Raw genomic sequence first — 23,454 nt, 5'->3', positions numbered from 1 at the left:
AAACTTCATCAACAGATGGAGAAAGCAGTAATAATTGATATAACTGATTTATCTATATATGAAAAGAACGTCTTCTTCCCTCCACACTACGGCGTCATCAGCGAACAGTCGTAGATTGCTACTCACCCTATCGGTCAGATTATGTACTTGGTGTAGGGGACAAGAGTGGTCTTGTCATAGTTCCCTGGATATTGCTTGTTCAATGCCCAGCCGAGCCGCCCTCTGCAACATATAATCTGGTAAGTCGCCAGATGCCGTATCAGTCCTGGAGCAGTTGGAGGGCAGCAGCGATGAGGCGCGTGGGTGCGTTACGCGGAGGGATCCCAGGCTTTGACCAAAGAGGTCAGCGCGGCGGTGGCCCCCGTGAGAGGCGTGTATCGCATCGCGGGCTGCCTGCTGGCGGGAGATGTGCGCCGCCCGACACTTTCTCCGGCCGCTATATAAGCGCGCGGAGCGGGGCTCTCGGCAGTCGGTGAGCAACCGCGCCACACCAGCAGCAGCTGCACCGCACCAGCCAGAGCAGAAACGCGTTCTCCTGCTCACAGACATGGCCGCGCCGCGCACGGTGAGTCCGACCTCTAAGTTCTGACCCCTAAACTCCACTCTGCTGCAGGGCTGAGGTCCACCTTCTGACATGGACACACTAGAAACCAGGAATCTACATGGGGGGCCGTGCGTATCGGCCAGAGCGCCACTCACTACTTACACCCAGTGATCCAATTACTTTCTTACTTACTTTGCGCAATGATGCCCAGAGGACTGCGCGTAACTTCACTGCTCTTCTTCCACTGGATTCTTTCTCCTGCGTTCTGTCGCCAATCACCCTCCTTGTCTCTCAGCAGCAACTCCTCGTGGATTCCATCTCTCCACCATTTCGTTGGCGTGCCTCGAGGTCTCCTGGCAGAAAGTAAAATCCCTGCGATTCTAAGGCCGTCCATTTTTGTCCGCACTAGCGACCTGCCCATTTTACAAGCCGTCTGTATTTCATCAGGGCTGCAATGTTCTTATAATTACTTTAGCATGCAACCATTGATGATAGGAATATAATACTCTTTCTACCACATGGGATATGGTTTACAAGCGACACGTTTTGGGAATAGATTCTTCCTACACATCCAGTGACACCTAGTCGCGAGTTATTTTGTAGTTTCAGTCACACAACTATAAACATACACATCCTGAGGCGTCAAGGAATCGTCAGTTTAGTAATGGAGAGAAATTTGGAGTGTAAACATTGGTGAGGGAGAGCAGGGCTTGAATACAGTAATGCAGGTTCAAATGGATAGGATAGGATATGACAGAGCCGGCCGCGGTGGTCTAGCGGTTCTAGGCGCTCAGTCCGGAACCGCGCGACCGCTACGGTCGCAGGTTCGAATCCTGCCTCGGGCATGGATGTGTGTGATGTCCTTAGGTTAGTTAGGTTTAAGTAGTTCTAAGTTCTAGGGGACTTATGACCACGGATGTTGAGTCCCATAGTGCTCAGAGCCATTTGAACCATTTGATAGGATATGACAGAACAGCGTGGAGAACTGCGACAGACCATCCTTCCATTGAAGACCACAATAACAAACAACACACTACAACGCATAGGCGCCCTGTAAACTCTCGATAAAACCTGGACCTGTTGTCTCATGTGGACATCCTTCAGAGTAGGAATCGACATGTGCTCAACCACGGAGCTGCTGGAGTCAGAACTGTGCCAGGATGGTCGTCAACTTGTAGTACTTACTTAATGCACAGTACATATTTCCACTCTTTTTTCCAGAATATATCATGTGGACTACATTTTTTCGGAACATGAAATATGACCTACCGGCTACGCTTCTCGAAATCGATTCTTCACATACATCCCGCGAGACTCAGTTACCAGCTTGACTTTTGTAGACGACAATTCAAAAGTTACGGTGTATATCCAGTCACACAACTGAAGTATGTACACTACTAAGTAGACAGAGAAGATGCAATGGAGAATGGTACGTTCCATCTTGAGATCGTTTAGCTTTACGGATCTGCTCCGGTGGCAGACGCTAGAAGAGAGGCTTTACAGCTGAAATTTCGAGAGTCGGGAAATGTATTGTTTTCTCTAACTGTGTCTTCCTAAATGACCACGACGAGATAATAATTGGAATTACATCTCATAAGTGTACCTACGCAGACACGTTCTCACGGTTGCGAATGGAATCTGATAATGGCACCTCAAATACCGTTTGCCATACATTATTAGGTGGATTGCGGTGTATAGTTGTAGATTTGGACTATACTGGAGCTATAATTGTCCACTGGCGTCGCTAACGATACGGTCGTAGGCATAACGCAGCTCTGAACGCAGATGGTAATCATGACCCATCTTTCTGACGGAGGCTGTCCATTGTTTCCCCAAATCAGCCTACAGGCGGTAGAGATAGACCTTTCAACAAGACCATCACGAGCTCATTCTCCAAACCTTAAACAAGTCGAACATATTCGTAGTCTGTTGGTTCAAATGGCTCTGAGCACTATGGGACTCAACTGCTGAGGTCATTAGTCCCCTAGAACTTAGAACTAGTTAAACCTAACTAACCTAAGCACATCACAAACATCCATGCCCGAGGCAGGATTCGAACCTGCGACCGTAGCGGTCTTGCGGTTCCAGACTGCAGCGCCTTTAACCGCACGGCCACTTCGGCCGGCGTAGTCTGTTGAATAAGAGGACCTCTCAGACAGCGATTTTTCAACATTAAAATTCTGTAGTGTATGCTTTACGCAGGACAGGAAGTGGCAGAGTAGTGTCTGTCTAGTACTTCGCAGTCTGCGATGGAAGCGCAAATAGAGCTTTAAGTCCTGTCGACGATGGGGTGGTTGGAAACGGAGAGCAAGTTCGGTTGGGGAAGAAAATGGGTTGTGTCATTTTTTTTTTTTTTTTTTGAGGCATCATTCCAACGTTTGTCTTACTTTCGAAAACACGGAAAATCTATGTCTGTACGAACGGTTGTAGATTTGAACCGCTGTCCTCGCCAGTACGAGCCCAGAGTCTTAATAGAGCATTATCTCTCTCGTTTCCACAAGTACTTTAGCAGAACGCGGAACACTTTGGTGAACGTTTCAGTATATTCCTACCTCGTTTTCATGTGTTAGCTGTTTTGCAAGGCTACGTTAAATACTGGTTGCCGAGATACCCCAAGTTACCGTCTGAGAACCTGTGTGCACCTCAGTGCCTAGAATCAGGCATACGTATCAGTCGAAGGTCCCGCCTGTAATACATGTCACTGATAAGTACCATTACCGTTACCAACCTCAACAGCTACTAATTGAAATTTAGGTCTCGAAATCAAACGATACTACTGGTTTATTATATGGTTTAGTACCATGTGTCTAAAAATTATCGTTAAATCAGGGAAAAATCATAAATTATTCCTATAAATAGTTATAAACTGCTGCTAGCTAGCTACTGCACAAGCTGAGGAACATACGATTGTTAGGATAAGACTTAGCAGGTAATCTATTGACACTTCCAGTTCGCAGCATTTTCGTTCATGTGCATGTTGTAAAAAACTTTCATTCGGATTATGGGGTACGCCATTAACATCGCTCGATAGCAACCCAAGCAACTAACGAGTCAGAAATACAAAGACTTCACTTTCTAATGATGTCTCAACTTAAGCATCTCACTGTTCAGCAACAATCTTAATACAAACCTTGATGTAGCCTACAAGAGGTCTCTCATAGGTAACTACGTGTAACAAGCTCGTGAAATGCTTTCCCGAATCTCAGTGTTAACCCATCATAAGAGAAGCTGGTGCTCCTACAGCTTCACTGTGTCGGGGTTAGCGACCGCAAGCAGGCGACTCCGGTCGTAAACAGAGGCTCGCGGTTTGCTGCGTTGCGGGTCTGCCTAGCCGCAGGTGCGAGCACTGTCACTCTTGTCGGTCAGTGGGTCACTGAGAGCGCGAGTTGCAGTGGCAGGAACGAGCCGGAAAGATTTACGTACCTGCGGTTAGTGCGAAATCTCCAAAGTCACGTTGCTATACGTGTGACAAATTTACTAGACCCACAATGTCGTTGCACGCATGAGCAGCATGTACAGCAAAGTTAAACTGTCAAAACTGGCGTAAAACTCCTTAGAGAGCAGGTGCTGTCCATCTTACCACATTTATAGCTGAGGCACTTCTGCCGAAATCGAATTGCGATGACAAATCAAATTCGACTCACTTCGTTATATTTTTGAAATGTCGCTAAAAACTTCTCCCCTAAAGAGAGGTGTGTGGCACACACGACAGTTTAACATGTGCGAAAGCCGACGTTGTTCTTCAGTTATACTTATCCTATAAATTAATAACTATATCGTTCGACTAGGCATTTACTTGTTACAGAAGCGTTTTGTTTGTTCCGAGCTATACCTAGGGATCGAGGGAAGTGGCACAGTTGCTGAAACTCCTAAGTGTTTGAAATACACTTACGGTCATTCAGTGTTAATTTTCCGCTGATTTTCTTAGATTTCTACAGAAGTATGTCACGATGATTCTTTCGAATTGCTTTCCTCATCCTCCCCCAGTATGAGCTCGTATTTTGTCTCTAATGACGTTACGAGCTGGCCAGACAAAACATTCGTCACCCCACCTAAGAGAGAACACCAGAGACCTGTAGAAGGTGTGTTACTGATAACAAGCGGTCCTGGGACGGTCCAACATTGAAGTAAAAGTGGTAGACCCCAAACGGTGTTTCGAATGCGTGGAACCAGTGCAATAAGATGTGTCTGCGTGAAGACATGGAAGAATAGAAGAAAGATGGTAGCATGTTTGATCGTGCCCATGAACCAAGGGTAAATGAAGTTCTCCGATTTATTTGGGTAGCAATGGAATCTGTGCGACTCGTCTACAAGGAGTGGAGTACTAGTCGAAGGCATGTAACATGGCGCAGAACTGTCCTAACCGACAGAGAACGGAAACGAGTGTTACCCCTCGTCAATGACGTTTCACAGCCGACAAAAATTTTGCTCTAAGTGAATGCAAGTCCATCTCAACCAGTTTGCCAAAGAACATTGCGACAGGAACTGTATACAACGGACATTTGGAGTCGAGTACCTCGCAAAAGGATACTGCTCGCAGTGGCATATAAGGTTACAATTTTCAGTAGTTCAAAAAAACACAGAAATTGTACTGCAGCTGACTGGACGCGTGAATTGTGGTGAGGCATCATAGTTTTTCCTCTCGTCAAATTATGTAAGGAGCTGAGTGCACCGCCGGCCCAAGAAGGCGTTTAAACCGCCGCGTGTGGGTGGTGGCTGGAGGTGATTTGTTCTATTCATTCAGGTTACAGTGAATATAAACCACCATATTTTTTCAATGTTCTCGGTGAGCACTGATCCTTTTCTTCTACACCTTCACGAAGACTCTTCCAAGATGGCAACAACAGTAAGACGATCACTCAGACACCATATCGCATCTCCACTAATTCACTATTTCAGCCGATTCCAACCATAGAGAAACTGTCTGAGCAACGTGTGAAAGGCATCAAGCCGGCTGCTGTGGCCGAGTGGTTCTAGGCGCTTCAGTCCGGAACCAGGCGGCTGCCACGGTCGCAATTTCGTATGCTGCTTCGGGCATGGATGTGGGTGACGTCCTTAGGATAGTTAGGTTTAAGTAGTTCTAAGACTGATGACCTCAGATGTTAAGTCCCTTAATGCTTAGAGCCATTTCTGAAAGGCATCAATCAATACCTCCCCAATTTAGTAGCTCTACGGGATCTAATCATCAATCAGTGGCTTCATCTGGATATGGCAAACCTGAAGAAATTTGTAAACCCCCGTGGTGGCCGAAATGTGGCCATTTTCAAGACCTGAGCTATTGTTTTATCAGTCTCCGGTCCATCAGTCTCTCGGTGGACCTACACTGACCAAAAAAACTGTAACACCAAAACATAATTAAAGTAGAGTGATGAAATTTCGGGAATTCATTTGTCTAGGTAACATATTTAAGTGATTAACATTGCAAGATCACAGGTTAATGCAAGCGTGAGATAAGCCGTTGCAAATGTGAAATGCTGGTGCATTAATAACCGGCGTGACCGCCAGAATTGATAAAAACGTACAAGCATTGTGTTTTAGAGGTGGCGGTTGTCAGTTTGTGGGATGGAGTTCGAAGCCTGTTAGACTTGATCTGTCAATACAGGTATGGTTAATGCTGTTTGCGGATGACACTGGAGTTGTCGTACGATGATGTCCTATATGTGCTCGATTGGAGAGACATCTCGTGACCGAGAAGTGCATGTCAACATGTTGACACTCTGTAGAGCATGTTGGGTTATAACAGCAGTATGGGGGCGAACGTTATCCTGTTGGAAAACACCCCTGGAACGCTGGTCGTGATTGGCAACACAACAGGTTGAATCACCAGACTGATGTTCAAATTTTCAGTCAGGGTGCGTGGAACAAACACGAGAGAGCTCCTGCTGTCATACGAAATCGTACCGCAGACCCTTACTCCAGGTGTCGGTCCAGTGTGTAGCACGCAGACAGGTTGGTTGTACGCCTTCAAGTAGCCTCCTTTTAACCAACACAGGGCCATCACTGGCATGGAAGATGAACGGACATTCATCAGAAAACATAACAGGCCTCCATTCTTCTCTCCAATGAGCTCTCGCTCGACACCACTGAAGTCGCAAACGACGGTGGTTTAGGACCAATAGAACTCACGCTATAAGCCGTCTGACCAGGAACTGTCTTTGAAGTAATCTATTTCTACTACTTCCTTGTGTCACTTTGGTTCCAACTGCTGCTGAAATGGCTGCTGCAGATGTAGTACGATATGCCAGAGCCATACGGTGAACACGATGGTCTGCCCTTTTGGTAGTGCCAAGTGGCCCTCCTGAGGGGGTGTCACGTTGAAACATACGTCTAGTTGCTGGTGATCCACGGTCCGAACAAAACAGACGAACCGTCCTCGAGTCGACAATACTTCAGTTTGTCAGGAAATTCACACTAGAAGCTGTGTTTTACTGGTGCGTTTCCTGACTCCCTTCGAGTCGCCACCTAGGAACATTAAGAGTTAAATCTACAGAACGTCTGCCGGCCGAAGTGGCCGTGCGGTTAAAGGCGCTGCAGTCTGGAACCGCAAGACCGCTACGGTCGCAGGTTCGAATCCTGCCTCGGGCATGGATGTTTGTGATGTCCTTAGGTTAGTTAGGTTTAACTAGTTCTAAGTTCTAGGGGACTAATGACCTCAGCAGTTGAGTCCCATAGTGCTCAGAACCATTTTTGTACAGTACGTCTCTGTGAGTGTACCCCTGTTCGGAACATGAGCCTAAGAAGATCGTCCAGCGAAACCACGACGGAAAATGCTGAACGCAATGTCGTTAGTTTTAAGTGAAAGTCGAGGGCTATGGTGGAAAGTTGTGACACATGCAGCGCCACTGTGTTTTAATAAAATGAGTAATGAACTGACAAGTGTCCAAGACTTGTCACTAGTTCGGAGTACTTTAGGAAAGTCTTATATAACATAAATTCTGAAACGAACTCAACAGCATTAGGGTTTTTCTTTTTAAGCTGAAGGTTCAGTAAACATGCTGCTCGTTTCGCTCTTTCAGTGTAAAATTTAACGCCTTTCGTTAAGAGCAGGTACAAACTTTTTCAAATATAACTTTCGTCAAAATATTCCACAAGGAATATCACTTGTTATGCGAATATATATTCTATGTTTCAGACTGGGATAGGTCTAAATATCTTTGGAACATTTTCATATTTTGAAACTTCGTGGCAGATTAAAACTGTGTGCCCGACCGAGACTCGAACTCGGGACCTTTGCCTTTCGCAGTCGAGTTCGAGTCTCGGTCGGGCACACAGTTTTAATCTGCCAGGAAGTTTCATATCAGCGCACACTCCGCTGCAGAGTGAAAATCTCATTCGGGATTTTCATATTTTAATTTTAACTCTGTCTGTATCAATGATTCAGCACTCTTATACACGGCACAATGTTGTGTATATGCTTTTGACCCAAAGTAGATGGCCTTTGTTGATGACTGCTTAATCGACTCCCTTATCCGTATATAAAACACGGATCTGACAATCTCACGGGTGTCAACTCACGCTAAATTCTACAGACTTCTTTCTGGTAAAGATCTAATCTTTAGTTAACAGAAAATAGTAACTAGTTGTCAAATACGTGTATTCCTAAACATCTGTACCCAACTACTTCTATACGGCCTACACCAAACACTTTCTTCACACATTAATCATTGGCAGCGTCTGAAAAAAAAAAGCTTTTAGAAACACTAACAGCTTGTTTTTCTGTTTTAACAAACGAAATTATGAAATAAATATTTTTGATTCTCGACTTTCTTAAATTTACACTTCGTAGCATTTACTTTCTTTAAGAACATCTAAATTTACGTGAACCCCTATTCGAAGTCTTCGTCGACTCGGAGGCAGTGCATTAGAACCCTGTTAACGGAAAATATTTATATGTCTCAGGTGGAAACGGACCGTATTCCGCTGCATAATTTCTTATGGGGTGAAGATATATGACACGTTACGGTCAGCTGTCCCTGTGGTGCCACACTAAAGAAATGATTGAAATGAGTGGGCTATCTTCCAGCACCGGGACTCCACGTTCACAAGCCTTTCATCTCACGAATCATACACACCACAATGAATTTCACAATCTCATACCACTATCATCCACATGACACTGGCATCCACTGACTTGCTGGGTAAAGCACACGGAGTCTCCGATGCGTTGAGTGCTTTCGGAAAAAGGAATTCATACTAGGAAGAGTGCTTAGGTAGACCAATAGGAAAACAAAAATGAAGCAGCAAAATGAAACCACACAGAACACCTACTGACGAAGGCACGTGATGACTGTTTCAGACGCTGCTGGCCTTGTGCTGCCTCCTGGCGTCGTCCGCTGAAGTCTTCGGGTACGGCAGCAGACGCCTAGTACGCAGAGATGGTGAGTACATACAGAATATAAGTCTGCAGGTTCCCGTCGCCGTTGTCATTTACGGTAAAACTTTGTGCGTTGTTAGACAACGTCACATTCTTCTTCAAATAGTTCTGGCCATTGACTGAACAATACTTGTTGCATGCATGAACAAACATGACGACTAAGCCTGCGAATAGAAATACGAAAAGTAAAGGTTCAAGCTATATTCATTAGATTATCAGATGGATTGTTCTTATGGTCCACAGAAGCACAAAAAAATGTCGATAGGTGTGTATGTTCTACAGTGCTGTTTTACTGATTCTTCTGCATAGCTAGAGATCAATCCGCGAACTGTTACAGAAACTCTGCCTGCCTAACGTTATCTGTCTAAACCGTCAAACTATGATGAGAACTGTAAGAGTTTGTCGTGAACTGTAGATCTTATAGATCATATTAGTGAAGTTCGCGTTGAAAACTGTGGCGTCGTTAGAGAGGAAACGACAACTGTAAAGAGTATTCATATGGGAAAAACTCTGATATAGGTACACTAAAAGCCACCATTGGTACCTACAGTTAAACGAAACGTGGGTGTTTCTAAATTGGAAGTGTCCATGTTGCAGAAAGGCATCAGGATTCTCAGTATCACGGTTCTGTAGGTAAAAAATGTCAGAAATAATCTAAAACGCCTTACTCTCAGAAGTTGAAAGGTTTCAGACGAACACTGTCAAATGTAACAGCGTCTCGTTAAGATGTACCTGCTCTGTACTGGTTTTCTTTTCCCACTGGCTTTCTCGTTTAGTAAGGTATCGCTGGTATCGACATCGTCATTGTGTACCAGCTATAGTATTGAACTTCTGTTTGAATACATATGTGGAGACATTGTTCCGTTAGGGTCTCGTAGTTAAGTTAAAATTTGAATATGTCATTTTAGGAAATTTGTAGTAAACACTGCTGAAGGAGCGGTGACGGTGGACGACGAAGTATTTCAAGTTTGGGGGACATGGAATGGCGAGAAACTTCTTCATGACGGTCCAAACATTCTTTCCAGAGTGAAACTTTCACTCCACTTCGGAACGTATGCTTTGGATGACAGACTAGAAAGGTACTCTGATGAGCCAAAACATTGTGACCACTTGTTTAATAACTTGCTGGTCCACTTTTAAAACACAGTACAGCAGCGATTGTGCTTGGAAGGAATTCTACAAGTCCCTGGTGGGTTTCCTGTAGTGTATGCCACCAGATTTCTATTCACAGGTCACTAAACTACGTGGCGGTGGTTTGTGAGCACGCCGTTGGCGTACAGATCAGGGGCATTTTCTGGCTAAGACATCAGTATGAGTTCACTATCATGTTTCTCAAACCATTACAGCACGATTCTGGCCTTTTGTTGCGGAATTTTACCCTCCTGGAAGACACCATCGTCATCAGAAAAGATGTTCCCAATAATGTTCACGTAGTTGACTGCTGTCACGGTGTAGTCGAGTACAAGCATAGGTCACATAGAAGCTCAACTCAATGTTCCCCATAGAAAAATTCTGCTCATACAGGCCTGCATCTATGACATGGTGCACGTTTCAAGCATGCCATTCGCCTGGATGACGGCGTGTAAGGAGCCAACCAATGACCTGGTGTAACAAGAAATGGGATTCGCTCGACAAGCGACACGTTTCTACATGTATAGATTCACGGTGAAAACTCAGTGATGCCGTCCCCACTGCATTTGTAACTGACGATGTCGTTGGATTAACACAGGTACACGAAGAGGTCGTGTGATGTGCAGCTCCGTGTTCAACAATGAACTTCGAACTAAATGCTCCGAAACACTTGTGCCTGTACCAGCATTGTACGCTGTCCTCATATCTGTCTCAGATCACTGCCTATTCTGGACTACACAGCGGGGGATGCTCCGACCGCTACGATTTGTGATGGGACCTGTACGTCAAATACCACAAGACCTGCTCGTTATTTCGCCATCTATCGACCACTCTCCATGGGTGCTCACGACAGTAGTATGCGAAAAACCGACCAGCTAAGCAGTTTCAGAGATTCTCTTTTCCACCTGCAGCGTCACAATAATGCGCCCTTTGTCAAAAACGCTTGTATCAGAGGGTTTCAGCATTTATGGCCCGTCCCCTCGGTATAATGACTGCCCGTTTGTCTCTCTCCGCTTACATTCTTTCCTAGTCATATGTCCGCAACACTGCCAGGAGGCACTCATCCTCGAGGTGGGCATAATGTTTTGGCTCATCATTGTATCTCTGTGAAGTTTAGAACGCTGGGAAGACGTACTGGCTGACTGAATCTGTGATCTGTCTCGTATGTCCCGCCTGGGAAGCAGCACTGCCAACCAGAGATGTCGATTCGATGCCAAGTACGCAGTTTTATCCAGTGATGAATTTCCTAATCCACCTTAGCTTCCAGTGTGAAAAGGAGGCAGATCTCAATATTGTTATCTTAAATTTCAGCTTGAACACTGGATGCTGAAGTAATTTCGTCGAGGGACAAACTTTTTCCCGTAATTGTGACCAACTGAAGTCGTAGGTTCCCTTATTTCTCTTTCGGAAGTATAGCTCTACAGCCGAGAATTTCCAATAACGCACTTACTCGCATTTCATATTGCCCTTACTTTGTTCAAGATAAAACTCAGCACATTATCACAGTGAAATTCCTCTGTAGACAATTCCCGAAAGGAAGTGCCTGGCACTTACGCAGTGCCACGCAGCTGTCTGCGATCGCTATCAGCAAAGAAAGCAAGTGCGTAACTACGCCAGTCAGCGAGCTGTGCAGGCGCTGCCGATAACGCGAGAGAAAGCAACGAGAAAGTACCCGCATGTGTCGTCTCCATGGCGTCGCGCGCTGGTGCGCCTGCAAACTCCAGTAGCGGCGGCTGTAGTTGCAAACAGTACATCTATGTATTCACGTAGACGTTGGAAAACATCTACAAATGATATCAGGACGCAGACACCAAAAATACATTTTATTTTCAAACAAGTTCATAGCTTACTCGATAAAATTATATACAGGTAGTAATAACAATCTTAAACGTGTCTGCAGAAGATTTGAACTTCTAGAAATATGTATATTACTGTCTTGAAGATCTTAATACAGTATGTGAGTTTTGTGTAGCCAAGAAAGAAAATCTTTAGCCACAGTCACGTCACTCCATTTACTCTTTTCGAGCTACAAAGTGATACTAGTACCGGGGTTCCAACATAAACACAAGGAAGTTGGTGTTGTCGACTAAGCTGATTAACACAGTTTGTGAATTACCTCTGTTCGATTTACAACCCAAATTTAGGTGAGAGACATGTGAGGAAATAAGGCTTTTGCTGACATAACAAACAAAGACGGCAGTCACAGAATACCTGCTTACACGTATTTCCGTAGAATTATCGCGCCTTTGAAGCCAACTCGTGTATTGAATCTGCAAGCATATGCAGCCTCCTTTCCTTGCTGCTGTGGATAATATCTTCCATAAATATTTGAAGCTCTTATGAAGCCTTGTAGTCGTGCATTGAAGTATGAAGATTAGCTTGTAACCAATCACATTACAATTTCATAATTTGTTTTCGATGACTCTGCCTCAGTGCTAGAACACACCTTCAGTTTTTCGATTAGGTGTCTTCTTTATGTGCGTCTTTGTGTGCCCAACCGCACGGCTCCCGTCTCCACACGCACACACACACACACACACACTCACACACAAACACACACACACACACATTATTTCACTTTATTACCATTACAGAGCACGAAATCGGTCGAACAAGCTATTGGACGGCATTCTTTTGGTTTACGCTTTTCTACTTCTATTGCTCTTTTTCACAAAGGTTTGCATTTTATTTCACTGGTTCCATAAACAGCTGCAAAGTTTCACTTTGGATGATGATATTTGGATTTTGTCCTTATCATGTGATGATCAAGTTACCGTGCAGTATTCCTGCAACATTGGCTTTCTTCGTGTCATGTAGGAGAGGCAGTCAAATGAAAATGAGACAGATGTAAAAAGTAAGTAAACTGTTTGTTATTTCGAAAGTAATAGCAATAACCATTAATATCTTAATCCCACTTGGTTGTCTACGGAAACATAATTGTACACAGGCGTGCCCTCTTCGTACGAACCTAATCGACGGCCACGAAAGTCTTTCTTCAGGATTCCAAAGATATGGAAATCGCGTGGGAAGGGACTGGGACTGAATGGAGGTAACGGCTTCGCGGTGAAGCTTCTCTAGCGTACTCGAAACAACGTTGGCAATATGTGGGCGGGCCCACAATGCGCAGAATTTTCATTGGGAAGCCTTATACATCCTGCATATAGTCCTGATCCCTCCCTATGCGATTTACACATTCTTGGAGCCCTAAGGAAAGACGTTCGTGGCTGCTGATTTGCTTCGAACGATGACGTGCACGCCTTGTTGCAATTATGGTTCCGTAGACAAGCGCAAACATTTTTCCATGAAGGCACTGATTTCCTTGCCTCCAGTGGTATAAATGTATATATTAACATTTATGGTCATTACTTCTGAGATAGTAAACAATTTACTTACTTTTCTCCATTTTTCTTGTTTTCGTTTTACTGTCCATTGTGTTTTGAAATAATGTGAACAGGTTTCCAAGATAATGTTTCAGTTAATTTGTTGCGTAAGAGTCCGACTTGCGAAATACACACCCTAGATTAATACAAAAAGTGTCTTACTGTAATTGTAATTAATAGGTTACAACATTGGTTCATTTTTTTAACATTATTCTGTACGCGCAAATTGTATTGGACTTAAGTGTAGCCACGCGGGATAGCCACGCGGACTCAGGCGACTTGCCACGGTTCGCGCGGCTCCCCCTGTCGGGGGTTCGATGGGTGTATGTGTTGTCCTTAGCGTAGGTTAGTTTAAGTTAGGTTAAGTGGTGTGTAAGCCTAGGGACCGATGACCTCAGCATTTTTGTACCACAGGAACTTATCACCACTACCACTACTTAAGTGTAGTGTGTTACGTGAGCCTGGAGCAAGACACTTGAATATTTCGGATAAATCCTCCTCTAGCCATCATAATGAGATTTCCCTAGTTTTTCGCAAACAGCTTCAAGTGAATTCCTTTCGGTTTCTTTAGAGACGAGAGAGCTTGATTAGTTTCTCAGTATCTTCCATCTTCCATATTGTCTTCTCTTAATGTAAAGCTTGCAATTTTTGCATAATCTTAATGTGAAGCTTGCAATTTTTGCATAAAGCTAAACGTGCACAAAAAAGAAATCACCTTCTGGCGATATTTATGTTGTGGGACCAGTCGGAATGATTTATGCACGTTTGCCATTGCCAGTTTTCATCCATTGCTCTTCTGTCCACAGCGCCACTGACGAGCTACGGAGCACCTTCCCGGCCGTCTTCCATGTACGGAGCGCCTTCTTCAGGTGGTGGCGGCGGCGGCGGCTTCGGCGGAGGTGGCGGTGGTTTTGGAGGCGGAGGATTTGGGGGCGGTGGCTTCGGAGGTGGTGGATTTGGTGGAGGAGGCGGGAAACCGTCGAGCAGCTATGGAGCACCCGCCGGGCCTTCCCGGCCATCCAGCATGTACGGTGCACCATCATTTGGAGGAGGAGGAGGAGGAGGCTTTGGCAACGGTGGTGGACGCGGGAAAAGCCACGGGGGATTCGGCGGTGGAGGCGGAGGCGGAGGTGGAGGCGGAAAGTCTCGCCCGTCGAGCAGCTACGGTGCTCCGTCTTCTGGCGGCGGTTCCTTCGGCGGCGGATCCTTTGGAGGTGGATCTTTCGGAGGTGGTTCTTTTGGCGGTGGATCGATAGCTTCAGCTCCCTCATCTAGCTATGGTGCACCCTCGTCGGGTGGTGGCTCCTTCGGGGGCGCATCCTTTGGTGGTGGCGGTGGATCATTCGGCGGTGGTAGCGGCGGCGGATTTGCTTCTGCGCCATCGTCTAGCTATGGAGCACCATCATCGGGAGGTGGATCATTTGGCGGCGGTGGAGGAGGAGGCAGCCTATCATCCAGCTATGGAGCACCCTCAGCTGGTGGCGGATCTTTTGGAGGTGGATCTTTCGGAGGTGGATCTTTCGGAGGCGGTGGAGGAGGAGGCAGCCTATCATCCAGCTATGGAGCACCCTCAGCTGGTGGCGGATCATTCGGCGGCGGTGGGTCTTTTGGAGGCGGTGGTGCATCCTTTGGATCGTCGGTATCGTCTAGCTACAGTGCTCCTGCCAAGACCCCGTCATCAAGCTATGGAGCTCCTTCATCTGGAGGTGGATCATTTGGCGGCGGTGGTGGATCGTTTGGCGGAGGTGGTGGATCATTTGGCGGTGGTAGTTTTGGATCTGCTCCATCATCCAGTTATGGTGCACCATCTTCCAGTTTCTCGTCGTCATTCTCTAGTAGTGGTGGTGGCGGCGGAGGCGGCCTTTCTTCTAGTTATGGTGCACCTTCCTTTGGCAGTGGAGGTGGAGGCGCTGGTGGGTACAGTGGTGGTGGAGGAGGGTACAGCGGAGGTAATGGTGGTGGCGGCGGGTACAGTAGCGGTGGTGGCGGAGGACACGGAGGTGGAGGCGGAGGATACAGCAACGGAGGAGGTGGAGGATACAGCAGTGGTGGCGGCGGAGGATACAGCAATGGTGGTGGCGGAGGATACAGTGGAGGTGGCGGCGGAGGTTACAGCGGAGGCGGCGGTGGAGGCGGACACGGTGGAGGAAGTGGAGGTGGAGGCCAGGCGTATGCCAGCAATGGAGGATATGTCTACTAGAATCCAGTCTCAACTGGTAGCCGCCTCTTTGCCATTCCGATTGCGCTTCTTTGAAGAGTGTTCAACATCCATCTTTGCCATAACAGGAAGCTGCCTTATTATCATGAGCGTTCAGAAATGATTGTTGATCTAATCGCCATTTCTTAAGCAATGCGTTTCCTGACAATATTCATGGTACCTGTATGCTCCTCATTACATATAAGAATTCGGCTATGTTTCCTTTAAAAAAGCTTACACTTTACTCCTCGTAATTTCTGCGAAGGTATCATTTTCACATTCAGCTGGGCCAAAAACGAAACAGCTGGAATTTTGCTTATTTTTTTCTCTCAAATAATAAAATATCATTTTATTACAGTCTTCTACCATCCTGCACGGAAGTGAGACAAGTACAAAGGAGGGAGACTGGCAACTGTTTAAGTGTTATTTATATATCTCCAAAGATTTTTCAGAGTGTAGTGTTCTGAAGACAACAGAAGCTTAGCTTCGTGTCTGTAGCAATCCAAACCGATGTTTTCTCAGTTGAAATTGTCTTGCGTAGGCTCCAATACGAGACGTAGTTCTGAAAACAGAATAGCGTACTGTTCACCAACCAGCTCTCTGGACTGCTTCAGTCTCATGACTTTGAGCATTTGTAGTCCGAAGCACGAATAAGTTATTGGAAGTATGGCGCTAAATAATCGGTTGTTACCTTAGAGAAACGACAGCAAGTCATTACAGCCTGAGGTAGTGCTACGTGTTTTCTCTTTAAAAAATAGAAACAAAGTTTTTGTCAGCTGGAATTTTCAAAATCGTTTCAGCTAAAGGTAAAGAGCTGCTCGTTTCTCCAAGTAACAACTGAGCGATAAACAGAAAAAAGTTAGTGTAGCCATGACTGTTATTTTATGTATTTTGTACTTTTTATATAAACACATCCATTTTTATGAGAAAAATAAAAAGATAAATATTTTGTACAATGCTGTGTTTTTCAACATTAATATAATACGACAGTATCCGAGAATACGTGGGCAGTTTTTTAATTCTTTTTGAGAAGACTATCACAAAAGTAAAAACAGGAAGAAGAGGAGAATTCTTATTTCACATTATCTGCTAATGTCATTATACCAACAACAGAATTCGGTGCTTGCACATGTTATGGCCATATCTGTACCTCCTACTTGCTACTGGACGCCTGGCAGCACGTATCCCGCAACGTGAAGTAGGATGCCACGACCTACGAACGCCACCTCAGCCCTATCGGCCGTTTGCGGGTCACCTGCTGCCCTGTGCAATTGCTCGTGTGCGGCGGTTGTGCTAGCTACTGCACACCTATGTCGCTTGCTTTAGTCCCGGACTCAATTCTGCAGTTATGAGGCAGGCTTCTACCGCGACTGCTACTCGCAATATGGCTACTGCTGTCTCCTCACACAGTTCCCTTATGCTGGATTTCGTGTTACAGAGCTACGAATATAATGTATCCATTAGGTTTCATTCTGGTGTACTACAAAGTCCTACGACAGTGGACACTGCAAAACCACTGTTTACAAACATCAAGCTCTTATATCTATCACGCTTCCGTTCCTTTGCATCATAACGGTTTCTCAAATTTTGCCGTTTAATTTGTTCTGCGTTCATCCTATCTTCCATTGTGTTCTAAAAATAACAAAATAATAAGACGTTTCTCTCTCTACATTACTTTCGCTCTTTCAAATAACGGGAAATGACAAGCAGTGATGATGTTATGACGTTCTCCTTGCACGTACTGTTGTTTTGATTACTAAGGTGCCTATGAGGGCAGTAACATCACACAGAGTGTAAGGTGAAACATGTGCTTAGGGGCAGCCATTTAATTACAAGGAGATTATCGCGTGGCTGTAGCCTACACAGGCGTTCAATCTGCATTACATGCACGAAGTTGTCGCTATTGCTATCTCCAAGCTATTCCCGGGAAATTACGTTTCTTGTTACGACTGCCAGCACCTGTGTATCAGGCCAAATTCTTGTGCGTACCGTAAGACGTTGCTCTTCGGTAACAGACAAACACACTCGTGCACTCTAACTAAACCAACACTCTGTCTAAATAGTCATGTTCTCCTAAGCTCTAACAACTCATAAATCTTCAGCAACAAACCGCCTGCAGCAGAAATAACATGTAACAGTAAATAGAAAACTCTTTACAGAAACTCCATCTGGCGCAGCCAGATTCGTCTTTAGGCAAACTATATGCAACAAAACATATGGCATACGCATTATCTCTTATAAACCTCTCAACCTGAACACTGATATATTCCTGAACATTATTTTACTTTATAACAGAACCACAGTCAAGTGAAAATCTACACACTTTAATTGCTCGGAGAGTAACAACATTGACAAAACACATCGAGAGATCGTAAAACGTCAAGGCTTTTTTAAATAACCTGTGATATTTGATAATATTGCTGTATGAATCGATTGTCGCTGTCGTGGGCTGCACCATCATTTTTGGACCCGGAAATGCTGCACCCTAATGTCCCGTAATGGATAGTCTCTTTCTAAAACTGCATTTCACAGAGTAATGGTTCTAATAAGTGTCTGGGCCTTTAATCAAAGTTAATGAGCTGTCTTTTATTCTCTATCATTAATTGTCGATTCAGAACCTTTCGTAGTACTTGAAAAATGGCAATCTGATACAGTGAAATCCTTCAAGGCAGCCCACGAAGCACAGTTAATACGTGTACAAATATCTTTTTCCCTTAAAGAGCACTGTAACTAACAAGACAACATTATTATATCAGGCAATAGATACAGTTGACACACCATATTAAATTTCTTTTTTTTAACAACTACTCCACATACAATAATTCTAGAATACACAGAAGCTCGTAAAGACATCCATATTCACAACAGCAAATCAAATATAAACGTTCGTATTATTAATTATAGCCTTTAACAACACTCAGCCTAGTATTCAGAATAGACATCCAATGTTTACAACAAAAATAAAACATCCACATTAACAAGTCGAATGCCGGCCGCAGCAGACACGCGTGGACTCCGGGGCGCTACAGTCAGGCATAGCATTTCTCAGCTGTGGGCTGCACGCTGCACAGCCGACCGCTCTGCTCTCGGGAATGTCGTGTCAAGAACTCCATAACTGCTGTTTATCGGTCAAGGAAATGACAGAAAAGTTTTGTATAGGTTGGGAATTGTGGCAGGAAACAACAGACAAAGTTAATTAGGAAATGCGTTTTGGAGGTTATCAAGCCATTGAATAATTCTCGACGAAACCGTTTACGAAACCTTTACACTATAACACCGTCCTTACTGCACCTTTCAGTTCGGCGACAGTTGTGCATCATCAGCTAATAGTAAGGGCCCAGATTTTTTGTACGTATTTATTAGTTTCTTCATTTCCAAGTTCTTCTTCTTGCGTCTTAGCAATTACTGTTAACTTTCACTGCTTTAACATTTTCACTTTATGCGTACGAGAGTGACAAGGGCATGCAGCTGAATATCTCACCAGGTACAGAATACATTCTTATCGCTTTATTTCGTCCATCTTATACTTGAAAGCTACTTAAATTTCAATAGAGCTTTTCAGTTGAGAAGCAGCACATTTCTAAAATATGATAACGAAAATATTAAAAACTTTTTATTTGACTGGTTTGATGCTGTCCTCAAACTCCACATGTATAATACTAATCTTTTAATATTTAAGCACCGACTATAACATCCTCAATAATCTCTTTGACATATTCCATTCTTTGCTTGTCCCCATTACTCTGCTTGCAGTATTATGGTGTCTATTTATGGAGATCGTAGCAAACTTTCCATTAACCTATAACTCCTGACAAGACTTCTTATGCGTTTCTTTAGTCTGTTATCCATTCAAGCACGTCTTCATTTCAAGTATTACCTGAGCGTTGAACTATCGTGTTCAAAATAATAACTCTATGAATACTGTCAGACCCGTACGTGAAAGCATACTCAGCAACGAATAAACTTACAACATATGAATAACATCACTATGAATTATTATAATTTGAATATTCGACATAAGAGGTGCATATAGGTGTATTTCTGACAAAAAGTTGCTTGATCTTCATGACCGATCGATGTTTAGCCATTCGTTACAGGTAAAAGGATCCTTAACATACTCCATGTGGCAGTAGGAGTAGAAGAATTAATATTGCCAAAATGATGTGAACCACTCTCAGAAAGGAAAGAAATTCATTTTTAGCTATAAGCACAAACAGGTTTTACAGCTATTACCAGTTTCACGTTTATGTCAGCAAAAACGACAGGGGACAGCTTTTCAAGCAGTCTTCCACAGCTGAACGTACGTGAGTTGTATGACTCCAGACGGATCCAAAGCCACAGTAGGGCTGCCTTTCTGCCGATAATCGTGAAAATTGGTAAGAGCTCTAATTTTTTGATGAGACGGCAATTAAAAATAAAATTTATTCTTAATGAGTGGCAGTCACTGATTCACTTGCAGTTTAAGTAGTCAGAGAGATTGTAGTTTAATACTCTGAGACCCGGCACTCTCTCATGACAATCTCTGTATTTTCCTGAAAGGTAGCCTCCTTTAATTCTGACAACCGCACTTTAACGAACTTTTCCTGTACGTGTTAAATATGGTACGAACAAATTTCACGTCACACTGTTAGCAAGACTGGAACGAGAGAGAATCACTGGACCACACGGAGGAGACATTATTTGATTCGCGATATCGCCGGGAGACCGTAAAACAGCAGTCGATGCCTAAGTAGTTATTCTTTCTTTCAGCGAAGCAATTACGCCATGCACCGCTTTCAGTAGTTGGAGCCCGAGAGCAGGTGAGTCTGTACGAGTGACACAAGCAAGTGCCACGACGTGGTAGCTGGCTGCACTAAGTGGAGACTGAGTCAACGCCACTGCGCTGCCCCGTAGTTAGCTGTCTGCTGCGGCGCAAAGCACACAGAGTCCCTGCCACTATGTGCAGCTCACTACTACAATTATGTATATATATATATATAATTCCTTTGTAATATCACACACAAAATATACGTTGTACACGGCTACACCGCGTTGTTACTGTAACAACACTAATACTGATGCTCCAGTATGAGGGTGGGTCGTATTGGTCGTCGCAAAATCATACTGATGGCGCTTACACGACGAACTACGCATCACAGCGCTGTACACGCTACGCGCTTCTTTTGCCTAATGGTGATGGTGTTTGCAGATAAACGCTGAAAAACTACTCTCAGCACCAGTAGATTTCCTAGGAGTTGTGAATAGCCGCGGGGCACTATGCTTCTGGCGTTGTGGTGCCTCGAATAAATATGGGACACAGGATACAACGAGTGATGCTCGTGGCTGTCAGATATCGGGAATAATTGGTACGAGAGTAAATGTAACACGCTAGCAGCCAAGTAAAGCCTGTTGTCGGGTACTGTACACATTGCACGTCATTTGCGTGAGAGAGTCCTAACCTTTCACTAGAAACACGTCCAATTAGTCCTTGTGCTGTAAACAAGAAAGGGTAAAGCAGACTTAACGCCGTTCATTACATTCTTAACGGAAAAGGGTGGGGTGAAGCAGAGGATTACTGGAAGAGGGCACAGAAGAGCATTCGGCGGCGTTCATCAAAGTGCGGAGGCAGAGAACGGGCTGCGGCGTGTCTGGAGGAGACAGCTTTTGTGCTTCAGATCTGCAAAAACTTACCCGCTTCCTCACAGTTCCGACTGAAAATGCTGGCTCGATTTATGTAAACATTTAACGTTCTGTATTGCTCTTGTTAAGTGTGTAAAAGAAGTGTGGCAGCACAGGGCACAATGTTTCAGGACACTTAGCCGATTGGGTATAGTGAAAGTGGACACTTAACCCTGCAACTTAAATGTTATAAGTCTGCCGACTACTGAAATTATTCTGCGCTTAGTTCCATGATGTGAATAAATAGTTCATAGATTCATATCGTTTTCTCGTTTTCTAATGAAATTCAGTTCTTCTTATTTTTCGTAAAAGTAATGTATCCAACAAAACTGGTCAGTGACGCCTCAGTTCTTCAAGGCTACAAAAGGAACACAGTTACTTTAAGTTCCCTTGGAGAAGCGCCAAGTGTCCTTTTCCGTTATAGCTTTCTGATTAACGAAACACGCTTTCTCCTCTATCATTCATCCCTCACAACTCCCACGTAAATATTGAAGAGAAGCTTTTCAACCTAGATGGCCCTATTTCTGGAATTGAATCAAATACTGCTGACAATGTATAACTTCGGGAAAATTTAGAAAACAAAGTACTTCAGAAATAATATATGATCGATCTGCAGTGCTTCTCAAAGCAGAACATTTTCAGTGCTAAGTGACACTGTGTTTGCTGTTTAAACTACCACACATCTCTGGGTTTTGGTACTAAATAGAATTATAGTACTGAGAACCAAAAATATTCATACGGGCAAAGCTGAAAGGAAATTCCATTGATAATAGGTTCCTTTATATGGAAGAGGAAGATGACAGTCTCATGAATCAAGAGCAAGGACAGGAAAAGTTGTGCCTTTGGACGAGTAGATTAGATTTAATAATAGGTTGGTAGGTTCAGGTAATTCAGTAAAAGGGGCCTAGCGCAGTGCAGGAACACCCAAAAAGTTACCTGCAATGAGAAATCATTTGGAAGATACATCGTGTTCATACGCTACTTGTAAACAAAAGAAAAAAGTCCGGTAGTTATCTACTGGTACTTGCAAATGTAATTCCCACTTAATAGTTACAATGATGTGAGATTACTGTCGCAAGACAAAACTGACGAACTGGGGACATGGGCTGCTAGTGAAGAGAAAAGTGGAACATTTAAAAGCGGTGCTTGTTGCTGAGCATATGTGCCTATCAAGCGAATAATAATGTAATGAGACGTTTGTTTCGTTCGGCAAAAAAACTGCGCTGCCAAAAAGGCAGACGGCTACCACGGAAACTTCCAAGGCTACTGTGACTCTTCACTTTATGTCAGATGGTATTCTTGTATGGAGTGGATCCAGACATGAGTCACTGTCTTGTTTCAGCAGTAAGTAGAGACAGCTCAGCGATGGGGTACGTTTCTGCAGCAAATGGTATAGTTTCTAGTCGTTTATAGAACGCTGTTTTGCTCGGTGTAGCGATATGAGATCTTCTAAAGGATGACGCTAGCGTTGACGTGAGTAGTCCCGTATAGCAGGGAGTGACACGAAGAGCAGTGTTGTGCCTCCAGCCGAGCCGCCAGCGCGCCGCGCAGCGTCGGCCGCCTCCGCCGCCTCCAGAGCTCCGCCTCCAGAGCGCCACCCGCGGAGTTCCGTCCCCTTACAGCGTGGTCTGGCGCTGTTTGGTTGTGTCGGGCGCCCCAGCGCCCACGCCGCCTCCGCCCCCGCTGCCGACGGCTGCCCGCAGTCGCTCCACCTGTCAACATACCAATTCCGTCAGGCGTTCTCGGCCTGCTAAGCTCCAGTGAAATGAAAGGAAACGTGGTTTACAATGAAGTAGAATTAATCGTCAGGTATAAATATCAGGAAGCTAGCTCATTTGTTGCTTTCATGCAGTGGTATAGCCTGCTGGCCATTACAGTTGTAACACAGGAAAAGACACCACATAACGAAAATTTACATATTGTGTGTATCGAGTACAGTAGGAGCAATAGGTGATTAAACCTGTAGGTGGTTTAGGGGAGCACAGGATGCAAAATGTAGTAGACAGATCTGCGACGTTGGGCTGCGACAATTGTGCTATCCTGGATACGCACCAAACAGAATTACAGTATGATGCCAAATACGAGTACATCACTGCATGCTTCTTCAGCTCTTCTGCAAGAGGTCATCAATCTTTGTGGCTGGGGAGTGGTGGCATACCACTCCCCCGGC

At 44.5% G+C, this 23,454-nt stretch overlaps 2 protein-coding genes across 2 annotated transcripts in view; one reads left to right on the top strand and one right to left on the bottom strand.

The window, feature by feature from the left end:
• The first annotated feature begins 406 nt into the window (after positions 1-406).
• LOC126196092 (loricrin-like) lies at positions 407-16,532 on the top strand. The gene is made up of 5 exons (XM_049934544.1): positions 407-565; positions 8,841-8,922; positions 14,548-15,027; positions 15,136-15,192; positions 15,331-16,532. The coding sequence occupies exons 1-5, from the start codon at positions 407-409 to the stop codon at positions 15,627-15,629; spliced, it is 1,077 nt and encodes a 358-aa protein (XP_049790501.1). The 3' UTR covers positions 15,630-16,532.
• Positions 16,486-23,454, bottom strand: part of LOC126259850 (high-affinity choline transporter 1) — a 357,917-nt gene continuing 350,948 nt past the window's right edge. The window contains exon 13 of the mRNA XM_049956909.1: positions 16,486-22,996. Coding sequence (XP_049812866.1) covers positions 22,901-22,996 — 96 coding nt within the window. The 3' untranslated portion in view covers positions 16,486-22,900. The remainder of the gene's footprint in view (positions 22,997-23,454) is intronic.

This window comes from Schistocerca nitens, chromosome 1, assembly GCF_023898315.1.
Source record: "Schistocerca nitens isolate TAMUIC-IGC-003100 chromosome 1, iqSchNite1.1, whole genome shotgun sequence".
Classification (NCBI taxonomy): domain Eukaryota; kingdom Metazoa; phylum Arthropoda; class Insecta; order Orthoptera; family Acrididae; genus Schistocerca; species Schistocerca nitens.
This window is presented reverse-complemented; position numbering and strand designations above follow the sequence as displayed.

Excerpts from the sequence above, each read along its gene's own strand:
- LOC126196092 (XM_049934544.1), top strand. The coding sequence starts at position 407 with ATGTGCGCCGCCCGACACTTTCTCCGGCCGCTATATAAGCGCGCGGAG. Across the intron at positions 8,923-14,547 it reads ACGCCTAGTACGCAGAGATG|GCGGAGGCGGAGGTGGAGGC; the intron begins GTGAGTACATAC and ends TCGGCGGTGGAG. Across the intron at positions 15,028-15,135 it reads TGGCGGATCATTCGGCGGCG|GTGGATCATTTGGCGGCGGT; the intron begins GTGGGTCTTTTG and ends CTTCATCTGGAG.